The sequence below is a fragment of the Xenopus laevis genome, chromosome 9_10L (assembly GCF_017654675.1).
Source record: "Xenopus laevis strain J_2021 chromosome 9_10L, Xenopus_laevis_v10.1, whole genome shotgun sequence".
In the NCBI taxonomy this organism is placed as follows: Eukaryota; Metazoa; Chordata; class Amphibia; order Anura; family Pipidae; genus Xenopus; species Xenopus laevis.
The window spans coordinates 18399803-18410472 of NC_054387.1; the positions used below are offsets into that span (position 1 = coordinate 18399803).

The window sequence follows — 10670 nt, forward strand, 5'->3', positions numbered from 1 at the left end:
AAAGTCACGAAAATTTCCGAAGCGCCAGAAGAAGACCACAGAAGAAGAAGATGGCACTCGTGAACTCCGATCCCGGGAATTTGCACAGAGGGGTAAGTAAAAAGTTAGGGGAATTTGGCCGGGGTAGCAGCTAGGCTGGGGGGAGGGGGTTATGGGTTTTTTTAATAAGGGGTTTGTTTCTCCTTTAATAAGTGTGCCTCTCAGTGTACACTATATAGCGAACCCTGCCCTAATCTTCTGCATTTATTAATAAAATCTAATTTTTTAAACTCGGATGAATAAAATCAACCCGAAAACTTGAATCGAATTCGATTTGGATTTTAAAAACTTTACTCAGAAAAAAACTTGAAAGTCAGGAAGGCTGCAAACAACTCCAAATTGATCCCTGGACATCTCCTATTGACTTAAACAGCAATTTGGCAGGTTTTAGGTGGCAAATAGTCGAATTCAAGTTCTTAAAGGGCCAGAGTATGATAAAGCTCAAAAATCGAATTTTTTAAAAGAAACTCTAATCGAATTTGAATAGCTCCCTAGTTGAATTTGACAGTTTTGACCATAAAAGAATTTGAAATTTATAGAATTTTCAATTCGACACTTGATAAATCTGCCCCTGAATGTTACCATTGCCTGTAGACTAATATAAATGAACCGAACCGCTATTGCTTATTATTTTGGGTGTGTGGTCCTTGGCTTGCAGTCGTCACACATTGGTGGGGGTCAAGCCATAGGGCATAGTCAATTGTGATGCACTGCTATTGGTGAGCTGAGCTCTGCTGGTGTTGGACTTACTGTGTATAGGTTGGTTGCTCTATGATCCTGCCTCTCTCTAAACCTCCTGCTTCTCCTTTAGTCAATGAGTTCACCGTCATCCGGAAGAAGTTCAAGTGCCCGTACTGCAGCTTCTCTGCCATGCACCAGTGCATCCTCAAGAGACACATGCGCTCGCACACGGGGGAGAGGCCGTACCCCTGCGAGATCTGTGGCAAAAAGTTCACCCGGAGGGAGCACATGAAGAGGCACACACTGGTAAGCTGAACGCTTGGCATCTCAGCTGGTACCATTCAGGCCATGCTTCTAAGGAGCCCAAAGCTGAACACACTGACACCAATCTCCCACACACACCCAGGGCTCTGGACTTGACATCTCTCATGCAATGGTGTACTGTCTGAGGGAAACAATATGGAAGCTCCCTCCTATATGTATTTATGGACAAATGCTTGTGAATCAGGCAGCAGTGTGTTTGTGTGACTCTGTTACACTCTCAGCATTACTCTGTGGCCACTACAGAAGGAGCTTGTGCCATTAGTCCTGACCACTGATCTAGAATCAGAAAGCTTGGGTCTCTGAACTGGAACCAGGCCACTGGTGGGTGTCTGCTTCCTGTGTGTGATCAGGGGGACACCCCTCCCTTCATACCTTGTGCTCTGTGGGTGGTAGGTAAATGCATGAAGGATGTCTCGGTGGTGGGTAAGGGCAGGAAGGATCTGTGGGTGCTGGATGAGGGCAGGAAGGATCTGTAGGTGCTGGGTGAGGGCAGGAAGGATCTGTGGGTGCTGTGTGAGTGCAGACAAGATCTGTAGGTGCTGGGTGAGGGAAGGAAAGATCTGTAGGTGCTGGATGAGGGAAGGAAAGATCTGTGGGTGCTGGGTGAGGGAAGGAAAGATCTGTGGGTGCTGGTTGAGGGAAGGGAAGATCTGTGGGTGCTTGGTGAGGCAGGCAGGAAGGATCTGTGGGTACTGGGTGAGGGCAGAAAAGTTCTGTGGGTGCTGTATGTGGGCAGGAAAGATATGTGGTAGTGGATGAGGGCAGAAAAGATTGGTGTGTGCTGGGTAAGGGCAGAAAAGATATGTGGGTACTGGGTGAGTGCAGAAAAGCTCAGTGAGTGAGGACAGAAAAGCTCTGTGGTTGCTAGGGGAGCATGGGAGGGCTCTGCGGGTGCAGAAAAGCTCTATGATTGCTGAGGGAGTGTAAGGGGGCTCTGTGCATGTACCCTTGTAAAACCAGCCCCAGTATATTATCCCCTCCTTGTATCCAGACTATATGTTGGGGGCAGAACTTGGTGATTTAAAGAGCCCTGCATTCTGGTTACCATGGCAGCTGAGCTGGCCCCTTCCTAGAGTGTCCTCTGCTGTCATGTAATTGCATGCCATCTGTCCCTGCGTCTGGAGCTCCTTATCTCTCCTCTGTATTATCTGCTGTAAGCAAACCTGGGCGGTGGGGGGTACATGGCACTGGTTGACACGGGTTGAGGGGTGCAGTTACTGTATATAGAGTTCAGGAGGCCAGTGATTGTGTGTCAGTTGGTGAGTCTAAAGAAGGGGAATACAGGAGGGGCTACTCTATCCCCAAGAGATGAGTTGTACAGAAGTTTCAGGGTCAAGCAGAGGATTCACTCCACCCTTAGTGCCCTTTCCACAACTAAATGACATTTCATGGTAACACCCATCAAAAGCACCAGGACCTAACCAGGTGCTGCCAGGAGGTGCTGGGAGTTCTATTTTAGCTGCAGCTGGAGGACTGCAAGTCTGACATCCCAAGGCCTAATGATTGCTGTGCTTTAGCAAGGTGCCAGTGAGGATGTGGGGTTTATCAAGGTGCCAATGAGGGTGTGGGGTTTTATCAAGGTGCCAGTGAGGGTGTGGGGTTTTATCAAGGTGCCAGTGAGGCTGTGGGGCTTTATCAAGGTTACAGTGAGGGTGTGGGGTTTTATCGAGGTGCCGGCGAGGGTGTGTGGCTTTAGCAAGGTGCCAGCAAGGGTGTAGGGCTTTAGCAAGGTGCCAGCGAGGCTGTGGGGCTTTAGCAAGGTGCCAGCGAGGGTGTGGGGATTTAGCAAGGTGCCAGCGAGGGTGTGGGGATTTAGCAAGGTGCCAGTGAGGACCTGGGGCTTTAGCAAAGTGCCAGTGAGGGTGTGGGGATTTAGCAAGGTGACAGTGAGGCTGTGGGGCTTTAGCAAAGTGCCAGTGAGGGCCTTGGGCTTTAGCAAGATGACAGTGAGGGTGTGGGGCTTTATCAAGGTGCCAGTGAGGGTGTGGGGCTTTAGCACGGTGCCAGTGAGGGTGTGGGGCTTTAGCAAACCATTTTAGCTCCGCCTTAAACTTTGGGAATAAGAAGTATTTCATAAACATATATTCAAACTGCCCCATTGGATCCTGCAGTAAAGGGACTGCTTTGTGTATAGATACTGTACATGCTTCAAGGAGTGATAATTAGGCAGTGTGGGTCTGTGTACATAGGAGCATGCTGGTTCCCATATACCCCCATAATTACTCTTCTGTCTCCTCTCCCCCCCCTTTCAGGTGCACAGTAAAGACAAGAAGTATGTGTGCAAGGTGTGTAACCGCGTATTCATGTCCGCTGCCAGTGTTGGCATCAAGCATGGCTCCCGGAGGCACGGCGTTTGTATGGATTGTGCAGGACACGGCGTGGCTCACGGCAGTGGAGGCCACTCCCCAGATGGCATGTATGCAGGCGAAGCCCACTATCTGGATGATGTGGACGAGCTGAAGGTGGATGAGGAGATGGGCGGGGAGGAAGATGATGACATCAAATGGAAAGATGAGGCAGAGAACTCCCAGGATGATGTTATACTTGAGGATGATGAGATTGAAGATTGCACCCCAGATGTGAGTGGAGGGCAGATGAAAGAGTTTACCTGGATAGCCTAGTGAGGAAAGAGTTAATCCGGTAGCCTGAGGGACCAGCAGAGAAAGCTAATGATCTGCTGCCAGTGGGCCCCCTGCTGGTGGCAGGACTAGGCAGGTTGGCCCGAGCTGATGCACTTGCCATTGCTTATCTCTGGCAGCCACAGGGACAGTACTGGTTTCACTTCACTGACAATTACTTCCTTTATTTGCTGCCAGAGGGGCCTGTACAGTTCAGGGGCCACACTTCCTAAATCCCTGACAGTCATCCAGGGGCCACAGCACCTAAAGTCACTTTTTTCCAAACTGTTTGAGGCACCCAACCACCACCAATATTCTTTCCCATCTGCATCACACCTCCCCAATACCCCATCTGCCCTTCCAGCTGCTGTTTTTTTAAGAAAATGTTTTTAGTGGGAAGTTTCTAATGTTTTCTAATTGCTGAACACAATCAGTGTGAGGAGCCAGTGGCTGTGCCCCTTACCCCACGGCACCCCACCACCCCTCTCTCTCCATATGGGCATCAAAGTCTTGTGAGCTGCTCTGTAACAGGACGTGCAGAAAACATTCCATGCGTGGGCACCAGACATGCAGAGAATCACCCATCAAATGGCACCAGTTGCTTGGATTTTGGACCTTAAAGCTGTCGGGGCCTTAAGGAGCCCCTTTTGGTTATTATAAGCTGTGTCCTATAAAGCCCGACACTGGAGGGTATAGTAGTACCAGGACCATACCATAGCTTTATGTGTCAGTAATTATCAAGGCTTCCCTGCCCTTCCCCCCATAATTAGCCACTAATTGCATTGCAAGCTCTTGTGCTGAAGCAGCTGCCAGGGTGATTGAAGCAAATAGGCAGTGGCAGCTTTAAGCAGAGAGACTGAGTTGAACTGAGGTCTGAGATTAGGAGCCATGGTGGCACGGAGGGCTGGCTGGGTGGGCTCTGGCTTCTCTACTCTCTCATTCTGTGTCTATTTTTAACAAGTTCCCCTTTGCACACGCCACCCCTCCCTAATCCTTACCCCCCTTCCCTCTTCCCTTATCCTGACTCTGTGGGGAAGATCTGTTCCTCAATTGCATTTCCTGAGGGTGAGCAGCCTGGCCTATGGACTGGTAACTCCTCCGCCAACGTAAACTGACTCCATGCCATCAGGGAGATAATGATCCTCTCCAGCCATTTATTCTGGCAGGGGGAGGATCACCTGAGCCCTCACATGTTGCTGAACTACAGCTGCACTTTGGCTTGTGCTTTAGCGCCATCCAGTGGCTGCACATTTCTTACCACTTGACATCAAACAAAGAGTAACGTCATGAAGTGACTTCTCAGCTCTGTCACCCAGTGGGTTAATCGGTTTGCCACCCTTACCTGATTAGGACTAATTCTAGGGAGACCTTCTCTAGTTGTCTTCACTCAACCCTTTTGCTTTTTTCTACTCTTTCCCATAAATTGATTGAATATTTATATATTATATATATATCATATCGTGAAATATGCAAGAACTGGAATATTTGGGGCAGGTTTGCAGCTAAATGGGGATTCATAGCGCAACTTCTAATATTATATAGGAGGATCCCCCTGCTCCACCCCCGAGGGGCCGACCCTGAGCTTTCCTATACACACACACATTATTTATTGTACCTTGTTTTCTTTTTCTTACACATCTCTCAGACAATAAAATGGCAACGCCGTGCAATGAATATATTTTATGGACTGGATTATTCTAACAGTGTGTTTGGCATGGGAAGCTTTTCGCCACTTTACCAATGCTTCTGCATACAAAATTATATGAATGGGTGGGAGCAAGTGGAGAAAACACCTCCAAGTTGACACTGCTGGGCTGGAGTTTAGCTCAGGGTGGGTGACATTAGGGGGGTATATGATCTCTGTATAGAGAGTAATTAAATAAAGTACAGAAAAGAGTAACTCAGCTGATAAAGGGAATAGACTGGCTCAATTATTAGGAAAGGCTGGCCAAGTTTGGATAGTTTATACTGGAGAAGAGGCAGTTAAAGGGGCAGGGGCGATCCTGGCCCGTCCGCCGCCTGAGGCAGCTTGCTGTTGCTGCCACCCTCCTCCCCCGTGCAATCACCTTTTTCTCACTGGAGGGGTCTACGAGGGTGGCAGAGAGGGCCAGAATGCTAACGCAGAGAGCATAATTGCGCTCATTTTTGGTTTGAAAACCTGCCTCTTAAAGTACCAGGAGCAGCATTGTTGCCGCCCCTGGTACCTAGTGGGGCACTGCCGCCTGAGGTGAGTTTCTCGACTTGCCTCATTGGCGCAGTGCCCCTGTAAAGGGGGGTATATGATCAGGGGCGATCCTGACTCCTCCGCCGCCTGAGGCAGCAGCAGTTGCTGCTGCCCCCCCTCCCCGGAAATTTGCTCTTAAAGTACCAGGAGCAGCATTTTTGCCGCCCCTGGTACCTAGTGGGGCGCTGCCGCCTGAGGCAACAGCCTCAACTCGCCTCATTGGCGAAGCACCCCTGTATATGATCACTGTATCAAGGGCAGTAATGAAATAGAGAAAGCACAGAACAGAGCGACTTAGGGAGGAACTCCACGATGTGGCTGGAGCCGACACATCGCCATGCAACGAAACGCATGCAAGGTGTTGGATGTTCTGAAGATAGCAGCGCGCTGCGTTTTCATCCGACAGTTGGATAAATGTAGTTGTTACCTGCGATTTCTCCTTCACTTCCTGTTATCTTCAGAACATCCCGCATGTCGCATGCGTTTCGTCGACGTGTCGGCTCCAGCCGCATTGTGGAGTTCCTCCCTAAGCTGATAAAGGGAATGGAAGGACTCAGTTATGGGGAAAAGCTGGCCAAGTTGGGATTGGTTACACTGGAGAAGAGGCTGCTGTACTTCCAGTTAAAGGGCCCCTGTCACTGGAATGGAGCTCCTAGTGTGGGTGCCATAAACATGGCTGCCTGCACCACAAGCTCCCTACTGGACTGTATGCCTAGTGCCTGCGGGTGACATTTTAATAGAAAAAAAAACCATTGCTTCCCCCAACTGGAGTGTGCACTTTAAGTGCCTTCAAAGGGCTGATTTAAAGGGGTTGTTCACCTTCCAAACACGTTTTTCAGTGCAATTGTTTTCAGATTGTTCACCAAAAATAATGTATCAATTCTAACAGCTGCCTTTAATGAAACTCAAGGATTTTGCTCAGCAGGGACAAAGAAGAAATGTATTGACTAATTGTATCAATTTAGAACAGTTTAGCGGGTCGGCGACCCCCCTACCAGAGCTACTTTAGAAGGTGAAAAATTTGACTTCACACTTCAATATTAGAACTGTCACACATAGAAAATAGAAAGTAATTGGAAAAAGTCTTTATTTCTGGTGATCTATCTGAAACCAACTGAGTTGAAAAAAGTGTTGGAAGGTGAACAATCCCTTTAAGGAATCAGCGGACCCAGATTAAAATTCTAATTTGTTGGCCCCTGCCATTGCCCCAATAAATGTGTGATGAATATAGATGAATATAATAAGGCAAGCCATATTGGGGGAATGCTTCAGTCAAAAGTTATAGCAGATGTAAAGTCTGGTGGTGACCCCCTGTCCTTCTGGGCCTGGGTAACAGCTCCTTTTGCTCATTTATTAAAATGACCCTGAGCCCTTACTTCTGGTGAGGGAAACCATTTTGGGGTGACAGGGGCCCTTTAATTTCAGTAATCCTCTAGAGACTGGTTAGGAGGGAAAGGCTGTTTCCCCAAATTGGAGAGGCTTGAAATGGGGTATACTAAATCAACACCCCAAGCACCTGGTGGAGAGGCAACATCTGTCTGATGGTTTATATACTGATGTTTTATGAAATGTGAAAAAGGAAATTCCGATTCCCACTTTTACTTTCACTGCATGTTCAGCCGAGTGGAACCTGACCTGAAACCCACCACAAGGACATCACTAATTCCCCTTCTGTTATGCAAAATTCCAGTGAGATTTTGTCTGGGTTCCCCTAAAACTATAGCAGGGTGACTGTTACCCCAATGTTTCTATATATCTGTAACCTTGTTATGAGCTAAGGGGGCCCAGCCTGAAGGCCAGTTAGGGGGAGATTTGGGGTGAGTGTTTATTTGTCCCTGGGTTCCCCTAAAACAGGGGTAGGCAACCCGCGGCTCCAGAGCCTCATGTGGCTCTTCACCCTGCTTGCTGCGGCTCGGTCTTGCGGCTTTGCCTGTCACGTCGTCTATACAGCCCTCGCACCTGCTGGCGGCTTCTTGAGTGAGCGACCACAGTAAGCGAAGAGCAAGGCCAGCCGTTGGCCATAAATATGCCACTGAAACCACACATGACCATCAACATTTTTTTTTTTCATCATTTAGGTTACTTTTCCCAACATGCACTTCTCATTGTTCTTGTTCCCCATAATTCTGCTGGCTTTGGAGAAAAGTAGAAAAGCTATTTACATTTGCAAAATGGCGCCAGAATGATCGTCAATACGCAACGTAATTACGTCACCGGCCTAATACGCCGTAAAAACCATTAGGATTAAAAAAGGTTAAAACTTTTAAAAGTTTATAAACTGTGTTATGTTTTGCGGCTCCAGACTATTTTTCTTTAGTGGAAGATGGGGCAAAATGGCTCTTTTTATAGTAAAGGTTGCTGACCCCTGCCCTAAAACTATAGCAGGATGACTGTTACCCCAATGTTTCTATATATCTGTAACCTTTTTATGAGCTAAGGGGGCCCAGCCTGAAGGCCAGTTAGGGGGAGATTTGGGGTTTTGTCCCTGGGTTCCCCTAAAACTATAGCAGGGTGACTGTTACCCCAATGTTTCTATATATCTGTAACCTTATGAGCTAATGGGGCCCCAGCCTGAAGGCCAGTTAGGGGGATATTTGGGGTGAGTGTTTATTTGTCCCATATCTGTACCATGGTTCAAGCAGCAGTTAGGCAGGTTTTATTAAGTCATAATACATTGAACTCAATGGCATGTGTCTTTTAACCTGAGTTACTATGAAACTCAAACAATTGTGTTCATTTTGTTTCATTTTTGGACTTTGCACCCTACAGTCCATTTCAGAATGCAGAGACCTGTGGTGCCTGTATTCAAGAGGTGGAACTAAATGTCTTCTCCCACCCCATTACTTGCAAGTTAAGGAACAGGGGTGGATATAGGCCATACGGTTTGGGAATATTTAGTGGAAATAATGTCTTCCCAAGAGGCAGAGGATAGGAAAACATGGGTGGGGAAGGCTTAATTCCTATCTTTCTTGTCCAGGGGCACATTCACTCACGTAAACATTTGAGATGATTTGCTCAAGCTTTTACCCTAACAGTAGCTTGTTCTAGAGTCTGTCTCCTAGCTTTAATAAGCTTTTAGTGAAGTTATCATCTTCCTGCTTAAACCCAGGCAGTCTGGGGGCAGGAGAGGAAGATCTCAGAGGGTGTCTCACTGATGAAATAATCTTTCTTAAAAATGCAAACATTTTTCAGTTGTTGTCAGATTGTCGCTTTCCATCTTTTATTATTTTATTTTTTTTACTGTTTGTAAAAAAACAAGAATGTATCAGTGCATTTTACTCATTTAGATATAGAAGGAATGTTCTTGAAAATTTTTGTGTTTGTGGTTACTTTATTGTAAATTTCTGCAAAACCCTTACTAGTCCCGCCCATCTATTCCACTTCCTGCTCCCTGAATTCCCAGGCTATGCACGGGAGCCAGCGGCTCTCAGTTCACTGCACTGTAGGACAGTAACCAATCAGCAGCTAGCAGGACCTGATAGGGAACTGAAGCCTGTCTTTGCTTGTGTGACTGCAGGGCTGTGATTGGCTGTCCCCCTCCTACTGTGCTTCTGGCAGGAACTGGTAGGACACGCCCACTCCTCATTTGAAACGGGACCAGTGAACATCTATAGGGAGCTGCAATAAAGGGGCTATTTTCAAAGATAATATACATTTTTAGCACAATGTGACACCAACACCATATATTATTTATAATTGCCTACAAAATTAGGGGTTTTTCATTTATCCTTAATGTTACGGTTTCTGGTGTTTCAGTCTGCCAGCTCAGTGATCCAGATTCCGAATTGTTAAAATTTAGCAACATTAATTGATACAATATTGCTAATATTCCACAGATGCTGCTGAGAAATGTATCAATTATAACAGCTGCATTTAAAGGAAAAATTAAAGTGTTTTAAAGTAATATAAATATAATGCAGTGTTGCCCTGCACTGGTAAAACTGGTGTGTTTGCTTCAGAAACACTACTATAGTTTATATAAATAAGCTGCTGTGCAGCCATGGGGGCAGCCATTCAAAGGAGGAAAGGCTCAGGTTACACAGCAGATGGCAAATAAGCTCTGTAGAACATAATGGTGTTATCTGTTATGCACTATTTAACCTGTGCCATATAGACTTTTTTCAATTTCCACCACTGCTACTCAGCAGTTTGTTTATATAAACCATAGTAGTGTTTCTGAAGCAAACATATCAGTTTTACCAGTGCAGGGCATGATATTTTCATTATTTTAAAACACTTTTAATTTGTTGGTGTTACTGTTCCTTTAATTAAACCCAGAAATTCTGCTCAGCCAGGCCAATGAGAACTCCCCTTCCCCAGAGCTGCTTTAGAAAGACATAAGGTGGTGAAAATGAAACTTTAAACTTCAATATTAGAAAAATGGTTACAAATAGAAAGTAATTGGAAAAAAAAAGTCTTTATTTCTGAAGTGTTGGAAGGTGAACAACCCCTTTAAGAACAAAGAAGATGAGGACTGGGCAAATAACTTCTTCCGAGCCTGGACTAGCACTCTGTGGATTTTGGCAAATGCCAGGGGAGCAGCTGTAAGATGCCAGCTCCTTCATCTATCCTTGGGGCAACATGGCCAAAGCCCTCTGACTTGAAATAAGTATCCACTGAGTATTAGGAAAGAAGAGCAGCTTACCTGGAGTAGTGTGGTCTGACAGGAAGAATAAAGATGGAGGAGAGTTCCTTTTTTACGGCTTTCAGTCCTTCCACACTGCTGGGGCATGAACCCCTCAGCTGCCTACTGCCATGTTAATGGAGCTGGCTGCACTATTTCC

General features: G+C 46.5%; 2 protein-coding genes across 6 annotated transcripts in view; one reads left to right on the forward strand and one right to left on the reverse strand.

Annotated features, from left to right (window-relative positions):
- zbtb46.L (zinc finger and BTB domain containing 46 L homeolog) overlaps positions 1 to 5340 on the forward strand; it is a 41128-nt gene extending 35788 nt beyond the window's left edge. For all 5 annotated transcript variants that reach the window (XM_018235006.2, XM_018235003.2, XM_018235007.2 and 2 more), the window contains exons 5-6: positions 851 to 1026; positions 3297 to 5340. In XM_018235006.2, coding sequence (XP_018090495.1) covers positions 851 to 1026; positions 3297 to 3665 — 545 coding nt within the window. In that variant the 3' untranslated portion in view covers positions 3666 to 5340. The remainder of the gene's footprint in view (positions 1 to 850; positions 1027 to 3296) is intronic.
- The window catches only part of LOC108701997 (traf2 and NCK-interacting protein kinase), a 1005599-nt gene that overhangs the window by 255929 nt on the left and 739000 nt on the right, over positions 1 to 10670 (reverse strand). The gene's annotated exons all lie outside the window — the stretch shown is intronic.